Genomic DNA, 22,369 nt, shown 5'->3' on the forward strand with positions numbered 1-22,369 from the left:
TTTATAACATTATTTGTGAACAATTTGGATTTAGGGTAACAGAGGGATCGGCATAGATTTTAGGGACTTGAACTGCTAAAAATATCTAAAAGATCCCCAATCCCGGGAAACAGATATGAGAGAACCAGGTGATGAGGTTGGCAGAGTGACACGTTTTAGACTGGAGGAGTGGGAAACATCAAGAATGTAACCTGCTGGGGCAGCTGGGTGGCTCAGTCAGTTGGGCATCTGAATCTTGATTTCGGCTCAGGTCATGATCTCACAGTTCCTGAGATTGAGCCCTGATTCGATTCTCTCTCTCCCCCTTTCTCTTTGCCCCTGTCCCACTCACTCTCTCTCTCTTTCTCTCTCTCTCAAGATAAAGTAATAAACCTGAAAAAATAATTTAACCTGCTCAGCTTTAGTTTTCTTTTCTATAAAAGGCAAATAATAAAATGCAAAAAGCATTTGCTTTTTAAGGCTGTGAGGATTCCACGGCATTTAATATTATGACTGACAAATAGGGAATATTCAATAAGGGGTGGTATTATTTACTATACAAATAAAGTTATTATCAACAAATATGCAAAAGCTTTAACATTAAAATTAGCTTTTATGCAAGGGGAGGTTCGGTCAAGACAGTCATCTAAAGGACATACATGCAAAAGCATTTTGTAGGGATTGTGAATTTAGGTACCTACTGTATAATAGAAATGATCTTTGATGTGCATATGATTTACATGTTTTATATGATTAGAAATCCAAGAATCACTGTGGCTGTCCTGTTGTGGTTGGTGAAGTGGGTGTTGATGTAAATCAGTTTCCAGGGGAATCAGGTGGAGAGTTTAGGTGTCAGCTGAGAGTCACCCTCACTCATTGAAAAGCAACAAGTGATTGTCACTTGACCTGGGAAAAGTCTGTACCACGAGGTTCTGGGAATTGTTTTGTGCTGTGGTCTGAATGTTTGTGCTCCCCTCAAATTTATACGTTGAAATCTTAACCCCAAAATGATGGTGTTAGGAAGCGGGGCTTTTTAGAGGTGACTGGGTCCTGAGGGAGGAGCCATCATCATTGGGATTAGTGCCCTTACAAAGGAGATCCCAGGAGGTTACAGCTACAAGGTGCCATGTACAAACCAGAAAATGGGCCCTCGACCAGACACACCAGAAACCGAATCTGCCAGCACTATGACCGTGAACTTCTCAGCCTACACAACTGTTAGAAATAAATTTTTGTTGTTTAGAAGTCACTAAGTTTATGGTATTTTTGTTATAGCAGCCTGAATGGACTAAGACACTATGAGACCAAACCCCAGAGGTTAACTGATTGACTTGATTCTCAAAGCTGCTTAGAAATAGAACCAGGACTGCAACATTTGGACTTAATATTTAAAAAGCATTTTTTTTAAAACACATATCATAGGCTAGGCAGGAACTAAAATAATCTGCAAATAATGAGCTCATTGAATCCTTTCAACGATGTTATAACGTAACTACTGACTTCATTTCTGTTGGTCAGGAAATAACTATCCCAAAGCCACACACAGAGGATCAATCTGTGGAGGGGCTAGGTCATGAACCCAGTCTAACAGACCCTAGGGCTCTGAAACTCTGTAACCACCCTAAGCATGCCAGGCACTGCCTAATGAGATGGAGAATGTTTCACTTATTTCTATGTCTTATTATAAACATAAGAACGCCTCAACTCATTTTCAAATTGTGAAATACTTAATAAAGAAAAACAATGTTCTGATACTCACGTATCTTTCCCAATCAATTTCTGCATAAAAGCCATTTGGTGCCCCGTTACTTTTCTTCTGCAATAAATTTGAAAATAAATTTAGAAGAGAAACATTTGAATAAGAGACAAGGAACAAAGAACACTTAACTCTTATCTGTATTTAGCAAGAGCTATCAAAATCCAGCACTGGAAAGACAAATTAGAGCAGCCTATTAAGCAACCACACTGGTGTAACTGAATGGTAAATTGAGCTGCCATGACACTGCATAAAAGAGCTTACATACTTATTTCACAAAAGACTGTAAGATACCTAAGCATAGGAATGGTAACAGTTAGCTGTTCAAATTTTATTGGTTACTAAAAAATTAGAAGCACCTACAGTATAATTTAATCCTCTATACCTTCAGGGGATATAATCAGATATATATATGGAAACATTTTGACTGCCATGTTGTTCTCATATACAATTAGTTCCAACATACCTAAAGAGTATCTCTCCAAGTCATTAACTAATCTTCCTTTAGCTTTTCTAACACTGACTCAACTTTTCCCTAACCACCCCCTTGATAGAATGTAAGGGGAATCAACTCCAAGTTAATTCAGTTCCTAGGTATTAAAAATAGTTTTGTTATTCTTTCCAAGTGGCTTTTCTTATCAAATTATTAAAATAGAATCCAAGGATTGATCGTGGATGTCTGTCATCCGTGTGTTCTACGGCTTCATGAGCATACGTCATTGCAAGATGACTGGATATCAGCCATTACTCTTTGGATTCTTTTCAAGTTCTATTTTAGCACCTAAACAATCATGATATATGGCCACAAGCATTTGAGTAAGGCTGTGGCATCATACAAACAGAAATTTCTACGATTCCCTACTTTCTGGGAGCAAAGGACAAAAACACAAATCAAGTTGGTAAGGGAGGGTCCATTCAACAACATTCCTGTGTTTAGCACATAAAACAATGGTATGTCACCAAGAATTAGCAGAACTCAGAACAGCACATATCAAATAGTGAAGCATGCGGCTTGAGGACAGGACTTCTAATTTTACAATCACAGATAAAATCCACTTGAACTACAACATTGAACAGCTAACATCTAATTTGACAAATAGGTAGGAGAAGGAAGTTTTCATGTATGCATATCACTAGAAAAGCAAATTAGAGGTAACCTAGTAACCATTGTCATTGATTACTGAATGCTGGACTGGGCATTCTAAGAACTAGCCTAGTTTATAGCTAGAGTGAATAGTGGGTAAGGCATAATAGATAGTGTCCATGCCCTCTTTCTTCCTCTTCTTATACACCACCACTGCACTAGAATACACAAATACAAGAACTCTGCCATGCTTCCAGCACCCAGGAACATTGATTCCGTGACCCTCTTTTTCTTTGTTTTGCTCCTGACAAAGATTATATACTTTGTCAGACTACACCATTTTAACCTTTTCACAGAATTGCCTTCATTGAATTAGTGCTTCAGCAATACTCTCCCTACTTTGAACAAAGGGCATTTTTAAAACCTGCCACATCATCCTTGTACCTGTATGAGTTATGGAGTTAAGGACAAGGTCCATTGCATAATGTGCCATCTAATAATAATAAAAAAAAAACCTCTCCCATGGAGAATGGATATGGTTCCTATTTTCTTTTTGTCATATTTACTCTCTTTTGTAATTCATACTTTACCAATCTATTTCCATATGAATTCTTTGCAAAATTCTCCAAATTCCTTTTAACAAACATCGTAATAAATTCAATATACAGATTTAGTTTATAATAATGAGAAATCAAATGAACTATGTTGTTCCAAAGAATTAAACTCATGAATTTTGTGATCACTATAGTATTACTATTAACATAAAGTTTGCTTCTGAAACAATTCTTAAATACAAAAGATTGTTATCTAAAAATCAAAAAGGTTAGGTAAATTACTGAGTTCAAACTTCTAGCTTGCTTCCATAGTAGTCTCATCTCCATACTCAAAGCCCTTTACAACCAAGATAGCTTATGTGTTCAGCTAAATAAATAAATGTGTGTGTGTGTGTGTGTGTGTGTGTGTGTCTTTCTTGAGAACATATATTCAACATTATGGATAAAAAGTTCCTGATTTTTCGGGATCTGGGCTGAGTGAAAAAAATCCCAGTTTCCATGGAAACCAATATAGAAGACTAAAAGGAGAGAAAGCAAAATCTATAAAAAGAAATGTCTTTTAAACTAGGAATCTTTTTAACACAAATACCAAACACAAACAACAAATCATAAACAATACACTTAGAGGCAGCTTTTCAGCACACAAGCACACACAAACATGGCTTTATCAGAGGAATTGGCAATTTGGCCTCACTCATGCTAGCGGATTATTATGAACATATTTGGCTTCACAAGTGGAAATGATCGAGTTTAAGTTTGGCTGGAGCCTGGCTGAATTGTTTTTGGCCAAACCCCAAGAAAAAAGCAATTCTCCTGGTTATACCACCAAAGCAAGGTACAGCTTATAGTAGTAATAGGGAAGGTAATGGCTCTTTTGATTTTTGATCGGAAAACATTGAAGAAGCAAGAAAGAATATAAGTAGGAAGATATCATTTAAAAACTAGGCCTCATAGTAAAAGCAATATCAGATATTGGCTAACATATAAATAGTGATTTTTCTCTTGGAGTTGGAGTTATGTATTCTTTTACTTCTTTCTTTTCTAAAATTCTACAATTAGCATAAGTCAACTTTTCTCACTTGAATATATGACTGTTACTTAAAGATAATTGAGGCTCATATTAATATTAGTCATGCTTTAATAGGTATTTTACTTTGGTCAGGCTTATTATCTGCTCTCAGATACTATGATGGGCTAAATCAATAAATGCAGTAACAGTTGTGTTCAATTATACATTCATCAAATTTCTCAATTTCTACTGTGAATGCTTCTCTTTTCCAAGGTCAGCTCATGGCCATGTAGTGTTCCTTAGACATGAAGTATTAAAGACACATGGTATTCTACTTAAAAATTATCTTCTTGCCACCGAGGCAAGACTTGACTCACTTTGTAAATAATCCCATAGAGCAGTACTGTTCAATAGAATTATCGGTGAAGATGAAAATATTCTATATGTGGACTGTCCAATACGGTAGCCACCAGCCACAATTAGCTATGGAGTACCTGAAATGTGGCAGGTGCTACTGAGGAACTGAATTTTGAATAAGCATATGTACCTACTGTACTGGACAAGACGGTAATAGTTGCTGTATAGTCTGGGCCTGGATCAGCATCCCTGACTCACCATCGTTTGGCCAAGTATATTCGTTGCCACAAGCCAAGGCCCTGCTGACTTCATGATGTTACTAAGATAGTGTTTATCCTAACAAATGACTACTCAAGTTGTATGGTGATGTTTATATTATAGCCAAAGCTTTCTTATAGACAGCATATTATTTTACAAGTTTGAATCCCTGTCCTTTGTCTAAGACAAAGGAAACACATGTCCTTTAAACCCGATTACTCTTTAAAAAGTATATTCAGACATCAGTATATCAGGTCTATGTGGTTGATTTAAAAATTGGCCTTGGATATTCAAGAATAAATTAGAAATAGCTAAGAAAGTTTTTCTTAGATTGGTTAAATAAATGCCACTGTTTTTTCCAAATTTCAAATTGGGATTTTACTCACTGTTTCTACAACCCCTTGGAAATTTTAAACTAAAATCTGTTTCCTTACCGAAACTTTTTTTCCTCCTTCACGCGCACACTCTGCTTTGTTATTGTAGGGTGGTTCATGTGGGCTGGGCTGCTGGAATTGATTGTTTTCATGTAGAAAAAAGTTGTTAAAGGATCTGTTTGTTCTTTAAGACACATATAAAGAATCACATGGAGTCAGCAAACATACCATAGAAGAAACAATTTCTAGGCCAAATCGTAGGGCCTACCAATCTCGGCAGGGTTCCTTAAGCAAGGAGTGGACTTTGGGGCCCATAATGAGGCTCTATTCAGCAGGCCAGTGTAGCTAGGCCAGGAGAAGAAGGGGGAAGGAGGAAGACGCATCCCAGGCACTAGGGATTACGTGGATCTGGGCCTCATTCAGCCAGAACTTAATTTACAGGTAGAGAACAGACACTGGGACACACCAAAGAGACTAAATAAAAATGGTTATATTTCCAATAGGAGTCCAGTAAGTCGAGCTCTACCGTATATCCCTCCTTTTCAAAGCTTTCCTGAAGGTTGTCGATACATACAGCATGAACTGCTGACAGCTTCAAATCTGGGCCCTTTCCTGCACACGCGTTCAGGATGAGCAGAGATCTCACAGCAATGGCTGTGATTCCCTGTGCCCCTGGCCTGTGTGGATGGAAATCTAAACTGCTCAGGAAAATGTTTTGAGCACACCCTGCACAAAGGTGAGTTGGTTTCTGGGTTAGAATGCATTGTCACTCGCAGCTGCCTGAAGTCTCAGACATCATGCCAGACAGCTCTGCTGGAGGGACATTCACCAGTGGGGAGCGAGGCAAGCCCACCTTCACACCTGCAGCCTTGCCATGAAGCCTCTGTAGACTAACCCTCAAAAGTGCGGTCACCAGAGATGGGCCTCATTAAGTTTTGAGAAACTGAAATTAAATAGGCATCAGTACATTGAACTTATCGCATAGCCATTTATAAGCATTAAGGGGGTGCACCACTACCTGTGGTTTGCAGAACCACATTAGTGAAACCATGGAGTTCAACTTCAGATACCCAGGAGACAATAATTTGGAAGCTAAATCAGCCAGGTAAAAGATAAAAGTGTGCCTGGGTCCACAGACACAAGGGATTAAAGAAATCAGCCTGGGTTTGAAAGAAAATTGAGATCGCTAAGGACTGAATGCAGGCAGAAACTTGACTTCCTATAGCATTGATATGATAAGGAGTTCTCAAAATTTGGTGACCACAGTGAGTGAGGAATATCTGGGGAGTCCTTCCAAATGGTAAAACTAGCAGCTGGCTAATAAATGCCAATTACCTAGGAAGCTGCATTTACTTAGAATGTGGCCTTTTTCAAACAGGTCTGCCTTACTTCCTGAGAAGTCAAAATTAAACAATTCCTCTTTCCTAAAATCACGACCAGTGATATTTATGGCATTTCCAATTAGGGAACAAGGAGGGTGCCACTGCCGATAGATAAATATATGACTTGGATTGGTGGCAGAGAGAGAGATCTCAGGGAGCTCAGCTATGAAGCCCTGACTTAGGGTACACGAATCCACAGAATCACGGCTGGGCTCTTTAATGCAGCACATGCTCATCATTGCCAGCTGCATGCCAGGGCTGCACCGACATGCCAGGGCTGCGGTTCTACCAGAGATTTAAACTGGTGGTCCCTAGAAGAGCAGAGAACACTGAGGTAGCAATGGGGTAGGGAGTGAGGAGGTGGTGGAGGGCAGGAGGAGCAGGGCGTTAGAGAAAAAGGGACAAGACTGAGGTAGAGGGAGAGAAGCAGGAAACAGCAGTCTAGCCTAAGAGCAGCAGGAACAGAAAGCAGAGAATAGCTAACAGAGCTTTGCCGAGGTCAGAATGAAGGAGACAAGAGAACCCAGGGAGGGGACCAAGACAGAAGCAGAGAGAAGACACAGAAGCAGAGAGTACCTGAGACAGAGTTAACGAGAGGGCTCTGAGCCAGAAGCAAGAGGTGAGGAGAAGCTGAGTCTTCTGGGTCTTTTTTTTCCCCTGCTGAATAGAGCCTTGATTATAGTGTTACCCAATGTCTGGTCAATTTATGTCTATTTTCTTAACATTTCATGGCGAGAACTACATGAATGCAAAAGGGACCCAAAAGCTAAGAACCTTGAGTCAAGTATGGAAGAAAAAACTTCTGCTATAGCTGCAATTAACACCTCAATTTGAGTATAATATTATGAAGGGTGATTTTTTAAAAAATATTTTTAACCACCAGATTTATTTTAGTTCCCACTCCAGCCCAATGAGCCTAATGTGAGTCCATTTTTTTTTTCAGTAACAGCTGTTCTTTTGAACCTTCTGAATAGGCGTCTGATTTAGATTCAAAGGAAGTCATTTTAGAAGTTGGTACAGACTCCCGTAAGCTCAACTCAGATAAATCCAAGCCCATGTGCCATAGACTTCTTTAAAAAAGCAAGAAATCTGGTGGCCAGCAAGAAGTCAGAGTTACTGTTAAACCTAAACCCAGTGGACACATTTTCCTCCTTCAGGCTGTAAATTCAGGCGTAAGTGGTTTCAAGACCATTCCCTACTTAGGAATTTAATATAGAAAATGTATCTGCAACTCAACTAAAGGGGAAAACCTTCTTTCAATTTTATTGGATCTGAGCTCCATTATGACTTTGTGGCCTCTGTTGGAGAAAAACATTCTCACATAATGAGCTATTATATCATTAAATTGGAAATGAAATAACAGTTAATGGTAGCAGCCCCTGCAGGAACTGTCTGGCTTTTGACCCACCATATTGTTGAGGTTTGCTCGCCTACTCTGGGGCAGGATTTTAGGTGAATGCAATAAATAAGTTTAACTTGACCAAGACTGCATTTATATGTCCCATGCAATTACTACAGAAAATTACAACAGTGAGAGGTCTGAAAAGTCATTTAAGCTATTTTTTCCCTACAGGAAAAAAAAAAGAAATGGGGCTTTAAGAAATTCAAACATTGTATATATATTGAAATGCAAACCTACTGAAAATGGTCATTTAAATACTTACAATTCCATCTCTATCTGGTGAACCTCTGTAACAAAAAGAAATGGGTAGCTATTAGGAAAATGAATCATTCTTGCTACATAGACTAACATACAACAATAAGAATTGCAGACCACCTCTCTCCCCCTTTCCTGTGTTCCCACCCCAGTGAACCTGGCTAATGAAAATGAAATCAAAACAAATTAGTCGAATGATATTTGAGCGTGGGATGTGTGCCTGTGTGTGGGGGAGGAGGCAGATTCTCATTAAAAGCTGTTGTCCAAAAGGTACATGTTGCTATTGCGGTGTCTTGGTTCACTTTTGAGAGGGGAGTTTATTAAGAGTCTGTCCCACTCAGCTGGCTCCATTTAAACTACCACAAGGAATGTAAACTGACTTGCCCTCTCTCATCTTCTCCCCTGTGACTGGTCTTGAATCTCTCCCTATAGAAAGGAACTCCTATGGTATTTCTCTCTTTACTTTGAGAATCTGTATTTTCTTCTATATTTATATACCTACTTCTCCTTTGATTTCAGGAGAGCAGGAAATGGAGGACAATGTTTGCTAAATGGCCCCCTTGATGACCTAAGGCCAAGAGAGTTCATCATCCAGGGTGACACTGTGTTGCAGTGCCTAGCAGTGAAGGTTCCAGAGTAGGATGAACCTGGGTGTCCAGACTCCACCACTCATTAGTTCTGTGACCTTGAATACATTACTTAATCTCTCAAAGTCTGTTTAAATAAAATAAAGTATATAAAGAACTTGTAATTAGTTCCTGGCCCATACTAACTAGTCAAAACTGTTCATTTGTTATGTTTTTTTTTTCTCTTTCATGGTGTCTCATCACTGAGAACACAAAACTGACCATTTGCAGCCATGTTAGACTTCAAAGCAAGTACTATTATTGTTCCTTTGGGAAACTGAACTGGAGGAGCCAGAGGAAGGGAGAAATAAAAGGGTAGTCACTGTGACTTTATAACTTCCTATTTTAGTTCACTCTGTAAAGAGCTAGAAAAATGTTATTCTATTAACACGGAGGCCAGAGTTATGCTTAGATGAGGACCTGCATTGTTTGGAAGGTAAACTTAATAAGTGCTTGAGGTGGACTCTGAAGTCTTTCGGAGTTTGGTGTGTTTGGAACTGTTCTTTAGGAGGTGGGACCAAGTAACAACATTCCTTATTGATTCATGGGGTGGGGAGGAGAAGAGAGGAGAGGAAGGGAGGGAGAGAGGGGGAGAGAAATGCAGAGAGTTAGGAGCACATCTTCTGGGCTCCATGATGGGATTTCCTTTTCCTACTCACACCCCCTTCAAATTCAGCAAGATATTCCATTTAGATTATAAAACACTTGATGGGAGCACATCATTTTTCGTAAGCAGTTCTGTGTCTGTGGGGATGCAGAGGTAAATCAGCGATACATGGACTAGATGCAGAAAGGACCCAGATATTGAAAGACCCATGGGAGTTGACAGAAATCTTGGGGTCTTTGAACCTGGCTATGGGAATTAGTTGGTTCAAAGAAATTTTATGTAAAACAAAGTATAGGAAGATAAAAGCTGATAAAAGTTATAATTCACTGAATGAATACTGAGTGTTTATAGCCAGGCACTAGGCTAGAATCAGAGGATAGAAATAATGAAGAAGTCATGCTCATGGTAAAAAGAATGAGACAGAAGAGTAAATCCAGGGGGTTACCAAGGTTACCAATAAGCCAAGGTTGGACAGAAAGCATAGAGGAAAGGTACTGCCCTACATTCATCAAAGCAAACTTCCTTTTTCAGATTTATATACCACAAAAAACAAGCATTTCTTACCAGGATAGCAAACCTGTACTGAAGGAACTGAGAGAGAGATGATTGTGTCACTTTTAGGGTAGAATATATCCAAAGGTACTGATCCTCACGGGGATGTCTTTGGGGGCAGCACATTACAGATATGAAGACAAGGCTCTGCAGATAGGCCTGGCTGTGGTGTTGCCCACTATTGGTCCAGGTACAAGGGTATATCAATAGGCGATCTAAATGAGAGGCTGCTTGATCTCATGCATATTGCAGCTATAGGGGTGGCATTTCCCTGTAATTGGACATAGCGGCATAGTGTCCTATCCTGCCTCTGTCTTAACCATTGACGGAATGGAGGCTGTGTCTCCTAGTCTGGTGGCTGTAAGCATGGCAGTGAAGACCACTGGCTGTAGTGCCAGACTGCCTGGATTCAGTCAACATAGATTCCTAACTGCATAACCTTGGGCAAGTTCTTTGAGCCTTTTGTGTCTCAGTTTCCTCATTTACTAAATAGCTATGAAAATGGCATATACCTCATAGGCCTATTAAAGGATTCAATGAAGTGAAGAAAGTGAAGAGCCTGGAATAGTGTCTCGAATATAGTAAACACTCATGACATGTTATCTAGAATAAAGTTTTTGTACAATCTGACCTAGGATGGTGAGTGGAGAGATGTTTGCTAACATCTCAGTCTCAGATGTTAGAGCATGTGTTATCAATATCAATGCATTTTCTAACCCCCTCTTATGAAGTTTTATACATATATTTTTAGTAATTTTATTTGCTTTTTAGCAGAGAACCCATTATATTTACTGACTTCTATTTGAAAACTAATCATCTACCATGGGCCTTTGTCGCTATTTTAAGAAGTGTCAGTTCCCTTTTGCAGCTACTGCCTTTTCTCTTACTCCGCTACAGGTCTTGATTAAAATTTTGCCCACCTAGTCTTTTTCTTCTGGGTGACAGATGATGGGCATTTGATTTGGACTAGAATTCTGGCTCCAACTCTTATTTCCAGATAGCCTTCAGAGAGTTACTTAATCCCTTTTGGCACTGATTTCTCATTTCTAAAATTGAGATATTATTTCTAACCTTATTGAATCGCCGTGAGGATTAAAAAGGATATCAGTGCATACAAAAATACCCTGCACAGGGCCTGCCACTTAGCACAGGCTCTCTCTTTTCCTCTATCAGCCACTGTAATGATGATCAAATCAGGAAGCTCTGGTCCCGACCCCACTCTCTGTCTAAGGAGGTTCAATCAGCTATAGTTGGAGCTGGTCGGCTACTGGAGCAGGTTGCTTGGCAACACTCACGGAGTTGTGACAGTCCTGAAAACAGTTTGCATCAACAAGGTTTCAATGATTGCAGACGAACATAAGCATTACCTAACACTGAAGGGACAGTAAATTGCCTGAACAACTTCCCAGCCTTTTGCAAGAATGATGCATGACCCAATTCGAGAGCAGGGGTTCATGAAAAGCAAAGGTTTATACTAAACAGCATGTCCTTCAACTATCACTGCTGGTAGAATAAGTTTATGGCTGGGGTGCCTGGGTGGCTCAGTCGGTTAAGCCTCCGACTTTGGCTCAGGTCATGATCTCACGGTTCGTGGGTTCAAGCCCTGTGTCGGGTTCTGTGCAACAGCTCAGAGCCTGGAGCCTGCTTCGGATTCTGTGTCTCCCTCTCTGTCTCTGCCCCTCCCCTACTTATGCTCTGTCTCTCTCTCTCTCAAAAATAAATAAAACATTAAAAAATTTAAAAAAAGAAAAACTTGCAAGACTAGAGTGAATGTCATTTCCCTGAAATAATTATTTACCAAAAGAAAAAGCATACAGAAAAGGTAAGAACCAGAGATTTTAACAAGCGATATCTACACACACACACACAAATTGCTTCCTCCCCTTAGAAAACTTTTTACACTATCTGGTTTAAAAGGCTTCAAGGCTTCAAGGTTGCCCATTCCTAAGGAAGGAAGCCCAGACACCTCACCCTAGCCCTTAAAGCCCTTCCTATCTGGGCCTGGTCTCCTTTCCAGCCTTGCCTCCCATTACCACCTTTACCTGCAGCCGTCACGTAGACAAACTGTCCTAGCTATCTTGTCCTGAATGCCTACTGGACTTTTCCATCTCTCTCCCTTGGCTGTCATTGTTCCCTTGGCATGAGATGCATGTCCTCACCTACTTGAAGTCCAAACTCAAGGTTCCTCCCTCTCTGAGGCTTCACTGATCATCTGTCCAAACATGAGTTTTCCCACCCTCAAATTTCCATGAAATTTCATTTTTAACTGCTCATAAGGAACTGATCACATATTAATTTGTATTAGTAAGAGTAAGAGTAGCATCCACTGCCATTTACTGAGCATTTACTAAGCACTAGCTACCATAGGAGGCATTTCTTTTTTTTTTTTCAACGTTTTTTTTTTTTTATTTATTTTTGGGACAGAGAGAGACAGAGCATGAACGGGGGAGGGGCAGAGAGAGAGGGAGACACAGAATCGGAAACAGGCTCCAGGCTCCGAGCCATCAGCCCAGAGCCTGACGCGGGGCTCGAACTCACGGACCGCGAGATCGTGACCTGGCTGAAGTCGGACGCTTAATCGACTGCGCCACCCAGGCGCCCCTAAAATTTTTTTTTTCAACATTTTTTTTTTATTTGTATAGGAGGCATTTCAACTATGTTATCTCATTTTGTTATATGGAAGATATTTCTTTGGTATGGTAGATATTTTATCCCATGATTTATACGTTCTTGGAGGACAAGGACACAGTGCAGTGCTCATACTGTGCTAAAATTTATGCATGATAAAAATATATGGGATGAAAAGCTAAAGGTGAGCAGTAAATGTAGCCCTCTTTGGTTTCACCTGTATCCAAACAACTGTTGATTTTCCCATTTTGTAACTTTCGGGGATTCTAGCCAAATAAAGGGTTTAACGGGTGCTTCATTCTGCCGTGCAGCTGACCACACCACATGGCCACATGTGGTCCCTCAGCTGCAGCTGAGCCGCTGTGCTGTCCCAAAGTACATACGTCGAATCAGTGTCCTTTTCTTTCTTCCGTATTCCAAAGGCCTTCCTTGTACGTTTTTTCAATCCTGTGGAAAAAACAACAAAGGGTCAAGGAGATCGAATTCCTCTTTGAACACTCCTAGCAACATTCAAGTACACGGTATCAGGGCTCCAACTCATGAACTGTGAGATCATTACCTGAGCCAAAGTCAGAAGCTTAACCGACTGAGCTACCTGGGTGCCCCCAAGTGAACGAAATTTTTGAAGTTGCAACACACCAGTTAACTTCGAACATTTAAAAAGCAGTGAAAGTTTATGTAAGTATCTGTGTGTGCACGTGGACATGATTCATTATTATTTTCAACAGATGTTTATCAAAGACCCAGCACTGTAAGTTCTTAGCTCTCTGAACAATCTAAGAATATAAAGAATGCAAAGGAGATCCGGGCTAGATATAGAAAAGATTGCAAGCTTCTCTTAGATTATTGTTATTCATCACTAAATAGGTCCTTGGTCAAGAAACCATATCACAGATTTATATAAACAGCAATTTTTGGGTGAGACATATCCTGAGAGTAGGACCATTCCAAGGCACAGATTACATGAACAAGAGAGCTACACTGACAGAACACATCTTTGTCTCCCATAGTCCCATCTCATCTTTTTCTAATTCTTCAATTCTGTGGATTATTAACCATTCTCTGAACATACCCCAACATCTGTACTCCAGTATCTCTTTCTTCTATAAGTGGTTCTTATCTCTGGTTGAGGTGCTTTTCCTATTCGGATATTTAGAATTTCAACCACCTATCAAGGCCCAGACAAATGCCACCTTCTCTGTGAGGGCTTCTCAGCCCTAGAGGTATAAGAAACTGACTATTCTGTGCCCCTCCCCCCCCAACCCCTAATGTTGCTCTTAGATATATTTTTATTTATCAAATTGTTTCACTTAGTTCCTATGTCAGTTTCCCTCACAGGCTGTGAGCTTTTCTACGACACAGACCAAGGATTCCTTCTGTATGTTGCCTACACCTGGTATAGGTACAGATAACATTTGTTGATTTAAAATATCTTCCAGGAAGCATCATTCAGGAAGTATTGGGGTAAGAAGGCTCCTTTCTTCCATCCTGGAGAAACCAAGCCCAATCTTGGTTCTTCCATTCCTATCCTGTCAAGGCTCTGTCTGGGATTCTTATCTCCTACATGGTCCATAGTTACATATATGGCTCATGTTTCTTAGTGAGTATTATTCAGATATACTAGATGCCTATATATTTCAAAGTCTTAGACTCGTTATTGGTGGTTTGGAAAGTCTTCTTGACAAATTGGAGCTGGAAAAGTCACTGAATTTCAGGATTTGTTTGGCACTAACAGGTGGAACAAAGGGAAAAACATTGACAGAATCAGAGATTTGATGACACCTTCTTCCAAAACATGTGAGTCAGCCCAAACCGCTCAGCTTACGTGAGTCATTCATTATCTGGCTCTTAGGATTCTACTCATATGTGATCCCCAAAATGTCTCTGTTCAGTCTAATTTTGCATTTTAATAGTCATTCCATTTAAGGTGTTTAGGTCTTTAAAATGTCAATGTTTGTTTAAAAAAAAATGTCTTCCCACATTAAGCTCTTCATTACTCTTCACATGAGTTTATAGGAAAGCTCACTGACATTTAAAACTACCCACCCATAATATTTAGGAACACCTTCCCCCATTAATTTTTATTTATTAATTTTTTTAATTTTAAAGAGAGAGAGAGAGTGCGTGTCAGTGGGGAGAGGGGAAGAGGGTGAGAGAGATTCTCCGCACTTTGTATGGAGCCTGACATGGGGCTCCATCCCATGATGCTGAAATCATGACCCGAGCTGAAATCAACAGTGGGATGCTCAACTGACTGAGCCACCCAGGCACCCTCATTTTTAATTTTAATCGTTAAAAACTTTCTTGCTTCTTACCTCTAATTGCCTTATCCTCTTATAGGGAAAAAATATCATAATGACAATCATCATTTTCTTCTTGGGTCCAGGCCTCTTAATTGGCTTTTCCATGCTTCTAATTCAGGTTTGGGGTCACAGTAAATGCTGTATTTTACCAATCACTGCTGGTTTTTATAGGACTTTAAAATAAATGCTATTATTATTTTATGTTTTCAAATCATTTTATTTTTTATAAATTGACTATAAGAGACAGCATGTTCCACCAAACAGAACAGAAAATACACATAAATTCCAATAATTCTTGTATTAAATTGGTAAGAGAACAGGCAATAGTAGTTTTCCATAGATTCTGTCCTGTTATGACCACCAAATTTGGACAATAGCCAATATGAACTAAGTCACAAACACCATGAATTGTCCATCTTCCAGTGAAAAGTGCAAAGGATCAGGATTCAGGGGACAGAGTTCATTTCCAGCATCATTTTAAATTGTGTAGCTTAATACAAGTTCTATCTCTTTGTGTTTCAATCTCTGTCTATAACAAATAAGCCAATAATAAGGGAAGAAAGAATTTGCACACATTCACAAAATGCTATGCCAATCTGTAATTTTCATTTCACTGAAAGTTGCATTTCCCACATCTAGAATACTTTTCTATATACGGAATACATACGGGAATACACCAAATATGTGACATTCCAGAAAAACAGAACTAACCAAATTGTCAAATAAGAGAAAGCATTGGAAACATTTTTCCCCCTCGAGAAGTGGAAAGGTTGGAGAAATTTAGGAAAGTAGGAAGGCAACTCTGAAAGACTAAAGCAAACAGTTATGAAACGTAGAAGTTATTTGTATCTTAACAGCTCTTTGAGAAGACCCAGGAAGAAACAATCATACCAACTGTGTTAAAAGTGAATGTACAGGTGTGGTCACACGTTTCAGAGTTCATTAAAAAAATATTCAAATAAATTTTTTAAAAGGGAGTAATGATTTTCCACTTCTGACTCCAGAACTTCATGACAATTTTAAAGTCAATTTCTGTAATTGTTTTTAGGTTGGGTCATGAATATTTGTCAACTATTCTTTACCAGAAATGGGAGGGAAAAACATCACTTGTTTTTTAAGAAATGAAGTAACTATTCCTTTGTCAATATCAAAACAAAGAGATATTAAAGGAAAGAATTTTGTTGTCTTGATGATCTTGGGCTAGAACGATTCTCCTCCAAGCTGTGGAGGTGAGAACATCCTCCAGTGTGCATCCAGGACTGCAGCCTTGGGTCAGCCACACAGGAAGTCTGGCCTGTGCCTCTAGCTCCTCTCCACTTAATTTAGATTCTTTTAGTTTCCTTTGGTACTACCAGAGGAGCTAGTCAAGTCTGGGAATAACAATGAAATTAAAAATAGACTGATTTTTTAACAGGGTGGGAAAGCTCATTTCAAAATAGGTGATCCTGGATATGATGTTACAAGGTAATAACATAAAGCAAAGAGTACAGAAATTGACAACAGTGATAACATAAGAAAAATATAGAATAAGAAGTTTCATCAGTGTAATATTATTAGTTATCGTTGCTGAGGCCTTACCTATAAGCCAGGCACCAGTTGCTTTACATCTGTTGTCTCATGTATGTGCAAAAGTAGGAGGTGTTTTCTTCTCAAATAACTGCCTAAGTTAGGTTTCATTATCATCATTTCCAGGGAGGAAATTCGAGGCTCCCTTACCTCTATTGCTCCCCAAATGTTGAAGTTCTTCAGGATTTTGTCCTAGGGTCCTCTATACCCTCTCCCTGGGGCAAACCCACATGGTTTCACTTGCCATCTGTACATAGATGAACCCTGAATCTATAGGTCAGGCCCAGTAATATCTCATGAGCTTCTAAATATACAGTACTTCTCATAGTCAGGCTTTTCTAAATTGACAAGAGATTTCTTCAAAAGCCTTTAATCTCCACTTATTTTTTCTTTAATTTTTTTTAACGTTTATTTATTTTTGAGACAGAGAGAGAGCATGAATGGGGGAGGGTCAGAGAGAGAGGGAGACACAGAATCTGAAACAGGCCCCAGGCTCTGAGCGGTCAGCACAGAGCCCGACGCGGGGCTCGAACTCACAGACCGCGAGATCATGACCTGAGCCGAAGTCGGACACTTAACCGACTGAGCCACCCAGGCGCCCTTAAGCTCCACTTATTATATATATGCAATTAAACCTATAAAGGTACACCTGATCATTTAGTTACAATTATTTTCTGAATAAAATTCTCCTCGAAATGGTTCTCACGGTGACAGATGGTAACTATACTTATTGAGGTAAACATTGCACAATATATAGAATTGTCAAATCATTATGTTTGTACCTGAAACTAACATAACACTTTATATCAACTATACTTCAATAATAAAAATTTTTATAATGAAATTGTTCTCTATCAATAGATAAATGGATAAACAACATTTAGTATACTCATATGTAAAATATATTTCTTGTGAAAGGTCCAAAAAGTTGGAGAGTCTTTTTTTTTAACTTAAGAAAATATCTTTTAAGTTTAAAACACAAATTGTGTTTACTAGTGTTGTTCTCTGAAACTTCCCTGAGATAATTTTAAAAAAAAGTCAAATTACCTTGGAACTTCCTGGTTTTAAGAGTATACAACTCTGCAGGTGAAGAAGAAATAGTAGAGCAGAACATAATGACCTTTACCCATTTTTTTTCTCCTGAGTACAACTGTTCTATAAAAACTCATTAAGCAAATGCTAAATTCTGAATATGAGCCTTTAAAAATTTTTTTTTTCAATATTTTTATTTATTTTTTTGGGACAGAGAGAGACAGAGCATAAACGGGGGAGGGGCAGAGAGAGAGGGAGACACAGAATCGGAAACAGGCTCCAGGCTCCGAGCCATCAGCCCAGAGCCTGACGCGGGGCTCGAACTCACGGACCGCAAGATCGTGACCTGGCTGAAGTCAGACGCTTAACCGACTGCGCCACCCAGGCGCCCCTGAATATGAGCCTTTAAATGTTACACTGAAAACAGAATTGTTCGGAGGGAAATTCCAAAAAGAAACATTTGGACTCTATATTAATTTTAGATCAAACATCAAAATCTGATAGTCAAAAGAACCTACAGGGTTTTTGCTTGGTTTTATGTCTTCTGTTTTATTTTTAAAAATCCCATTTGAAATTTTGTTCTCCTTAGAAATGAAGACTGATTCTGTAGATGGACAAGTTGAGGTAATCGTCCTGGAATTGAGTCCAGAAAGAGAAACTGAGGTGTGAACATCCTCTAGGCAGGAGCTGAGACCCAGACACGCAGAAGACACTGTTGGCCTTAACCAGAGATGCCGTCCTCCCATAGAGGAGTCTAAGTGGAGAGTCCTGCCAGTTACATCCTCCTTTCTATCCTTGTCCAGAATTCCTGCCATTCCACTGCTAGCTGTAGGACAACAAGGAGAATCCACATGTAAAATGGTCACTGTCCTATTAGCACATTGGCAGCAACTGGTTTATCACAGGAGCTAATGTAAAGAGGCTGAGATGGGGAGAGATGTAGGGATGCAGTAGAGAGGAGAAGAGCCAAAGACAAAGCCAGGTTCTACTGCTGGGGGAGAGAGGGCCCTGTTGGGGTTGGGGGGGGCATATTCTGTGTATTTGATTGTTGAGAGACAGAGCTCCTTTGAAGGTATTGTTTTTTGATTACTTTCTTTACTCATTTCACCATCTTGCTTACACATTGCTTTCACTAATAGCTCTTCATTGTGGTGTTAAAGCCTTCATATAAGCGTATTGCCTATGAAATTGTTGAAAAGGCAGTACTTTTGGAGATCATCTTCCTGGGGTATATTTGGTTCTTCTACTTCCTATCTTTCCCAAAACAGTGCTTTGGAGCAGAGCTTGGACAATGCAAGGCCAGGGCACAAAGCTGGGTCTAGAGTGACCTACTGGTGTGGAAAAAAAAAAAGGAGCACGAGGAGGAGAGATGGCAGTGAGCTGTTTAGGGTCAGTTAGTATGCAAAATACAGTTCTTAGAGGGACACAAATCATTCCCTCATGTATCTTGCCCAAAGCATGAAGATACCAGTTCCCAGAAACACAAGCAGGAGACCTGGTGGGAAGGAGCAGAATGCATGGCCCTCTTTGGAATCCAAAGATTTGGGATCAAATCCCAATTTGACCCATTGGTCGCTGTCATTTGCAGCAAAGAGAATCTAAGAGGCATTATGTTACTTTTAATATAAGATTAATGTCCTCACAGGGCATGAGGTTTGGAGGGATAATCCCAGTTTTTCTCTTTGCAATCACTAAGAGCAAAGGGAGGTACCTCTTATTCAATGAGTACCTCGTATGTGCCAGGCACTGTGCTAAGCACTTCACACAGACTAACCCTTTCAATGAGCTCAGAAGGTATCACCAACCCCCTATCTTATGAATTAAGAAACAGACTCCAAGGGATTAAGTTCTTCTAAGATCACTAAACAAACAAGCGATAAAACCAAGATTTGAGCCAGTTCTGTCTGACTCCAAAACCAAGCAACTTTTTACGGGATGGTCATGATGCTTCTTGTAGTACCCAGAGCAATGCATGGGACATGGTGGACACACCATCCATATCTGTTTAACAAGTAAAAAAAAAAAATGGCCAAAGTTTTTATAATGGTTAAAACAAAAACTAACGACTTTTTCTGATCTTTGCAATCTACAATTCCATGGATGTTCAGGTTTTTGATACGCATTTGTGCAAACGGAAGTATTAGGGAAGAAGGAGCCCCGAACAGCACAGGATGGAACTATCTGAATGAATGCATAAGCGTTAGAGCAGAGAATGGAAATGCAGGGTGAGTGGCGTGCTAAGGCCTCACCACATTTTTAGGTGAATAATGTGTATAAGAGCACATCAAAAAGCTCAAGTTAGCCCAAAACACATATCATAGTGAAAAACGAACGGAAGTAAATTATTAAGTACTTACGATGGTTTAGGGAATGTATCAGGAAGTTCTTTATCTTACCCCAGTACAACCTCATATGATGGGAGCTATTATCGTATTGATTCTACACCATGGAGTATGAGGAGTAACTGGTACCAGAACACACAGCTAGTAGCTGACAGACCACATTTCAGAGTCCCTTCTGCCTGACTCCAGAGTCCATGTTCCTCACGTGTCTGGATATCTCTTTGTCAGTCATCACAATTCATTTTGCTCTCTTATTAAAAAACAAACAAAAACCAACTAGATTTTTTTTTTAATTTTTTTTTTCAACGTTTATTTATTTTTGGGACAGACAGACAGAGCATGAACGGGGGAGGGGCAGAGAGAGGGAGACACAGAATCGGAAACAGGCTCCAGGCTCTGAGCCATCAGCCCAGAGCCCGACGCGGGGCTCGAACTCCCGGACCGCGAGATCGTGACCTGGCTGAAGTCGGACGCTTAACCGACTGCGCCACCCAGGCGCCCCTAGATTTTTTTTTTTAATTGAAAGACCTTTTTAGGAAAATTAAGATGCACATTTCTTACATATGAAGACTGTATTTTGCATGTTTAAATCTTTGTATGCTGCCCAGGGAACATAAGGACACCTAATAAAGGTTTGCAAAATCTATTCTTTGTGTAATAATGTAAATTTTCAGCTTGAGCCTTCAGCTTGGAGGGTTACTCAAAGGTGAATCACATGTAATGGAATTATTTATTTTCTGCAGGAACCCAGGCCAAGCACTTGGTCTCAGTAATATAAAACAGACAAATTTAATTGTCCTGGGCATAATGCCGCATATTGACAGTAACTCTAGACTGTCAATATCTATTCATTATGATGGTCGCTGTATTTCTGTCAGGAAAGATTAAGATTATTTGCATATCAGCTCTTCCTCTAAGTTTTAAATATCGGTACTATAATCCAATTCAGATTCTTTGTCAGAGGGTCTTACAGAACAATGTAAGATAGGTGAAGACAGAGTTCAGCCCTTCCCATGGTTTTTTATGTTTATGATTTTCAGTACTTAGACTACTGCATAAGATACGGGAACTGCTTAATAAAGGAAAGTTCAGTGTCAGGCAGTACTTGGTACATGGTAGTCACTCAGCAAATGTTTGCTGGTTGCTCTATATATTTGCAATTCTCATCAAAATTGTCCAAAATTGATGGGCATGTGCCCTTTGGTCTGAATGTTTTACCTTCATTCTTATGTGACTCAAAGGAAATTCAGTTGTTCTTTGTACTTAATAGGCACAAAGATGGTACCCGATCATTCTGAGGGGAGCCTATGGGGAGAAATGTGCATCCTGATGATGTCCTCCATTAGTATTGGACTGCGAAAGGATGTGAGATGGATGGCACCTTGACATTCAGATTTGATATGTGAGAGTTCATGTTCATGCACTAAAATGGAGATTGCTAGAAGGCAATTCAGAACTTCAAGGAGTTGAAAACAGTGATGACTTTTTTTTTTTAAATAAATATTTGACATTTGGTGACATGGAAGAAAATGTTAAAGAGAAGATGGTCATGGAACGGATTTGCCACAAAAGGACTTAGTGTCTGCTATGCTATTATTAATGTAATGAAGGAGCTGAGTAGAATTAGGAGGAATTTTAAGCAGATGAACAACTTCTATTAAGATTTAAGCAGAAAGATCCATGGGAAGAGTATGCAGTTGTAATGAAAGTTAGGAGGGTTGAGCTCTGAAAGACTTGGATTCGAATGTCGTCTATTCTATGTCCTGGGGCAAGTAACTTAACCTCTGAGTCTCAGTTTTCTCAGCTGTTCATCATAAAAGCTTTGGGTAAAGTTTAAATGGGTATAAAAGTCCTGTATAACACCTACATTATATTGTACACCACTATATGCAGATTTCTCTTGCTTTTCTTGCAGTTTTGATAGTTACAAAGCATTTGGGAATCAGTTATTTCAGCTGATTACATAAAAGCAACTAAATGCCTGATTTGTAGATCTATTCTTCTAGAAATAAAAATACATCAAAAATTGGTAATAATCAAATTTTCAAAATCTTGAGCTTTCTTGGATTACAGTTTTAATAGAGAAACCAAACTTGGTCTCAATAAATTTAATCTGGTAACATCTATCACAACAGGTAAGTGGGGATTAGAAGATTCAGTCTTTTCAGGAAATATAACCATCTCCTGTAGCATAAAAATACAGCATTGATGAAGCCTTTACTACGCGCAAGTCTATTACGAACTTAATCAGCTGGTCTTCCCAGTGTGATTTGAGAATAAGCCAATGTCACCTCTACTTGGAT

At 39.4% G+C, this 22,369-nt stretch overlaps 1 protein-coding gene across 23 annotated transcripts in view; it reads right to left on the bottom strand.

Moving 5' to 3' along the window:
* SGIP1 (SH3GL interacting endocytic adaptor 1) overlaps positions 1-22,369 on the bottom strand; it is a 205,230-nt gene that overhangs the window by 100,337 nt on the left and 82,524 nt on the right. For 14 of the 23 annotated variants that reach the window (XM_047872939.1, XM_047872936.1, XM_047872935.1 and 11 more), the window contains exons 3-6: positions 13,207-13,270; positions 8,418-8,442; positions 5,432-5,503; positions 1,739-1,795 (exon numbers count right to left, since the gene is read on the bottom strand). In XM_047872939.1, the coding sequence (XP_047728895.1) occupies positions 1,739-1,795; positions 5,432-5,503; positions 8,418-8,442; positions 13,207-13,270 (218 nt within the window). The remainder of the gene's footprint in view (positions 1-1,738; positions 1,796-5,431; positions 5,504-8,417; positions 8,443-13,206; positions 13,271-22,369) is intronic. The other 9 variants (XM_047872953.1, XM_047872952.1, XM_047872949.1 and 6 more) reach the window with 2 other exon arrangements.

Source organism: Prionailurus viverrinus, chromosome C1 (genome assembly GCF_022837055.1).
Source record: "Prionailurus viverrinus isolate Anna chromosome C1, UM_Priviv_1.0, whole genome shotgun sequence".
Taxonomy (NCBI): domain Eukaryota; kingdom Metazoa; phylum Chordata; class Mammalia; order Carnivora; family Felidae; genus Prionailurus; species Prionailurus viverrinus.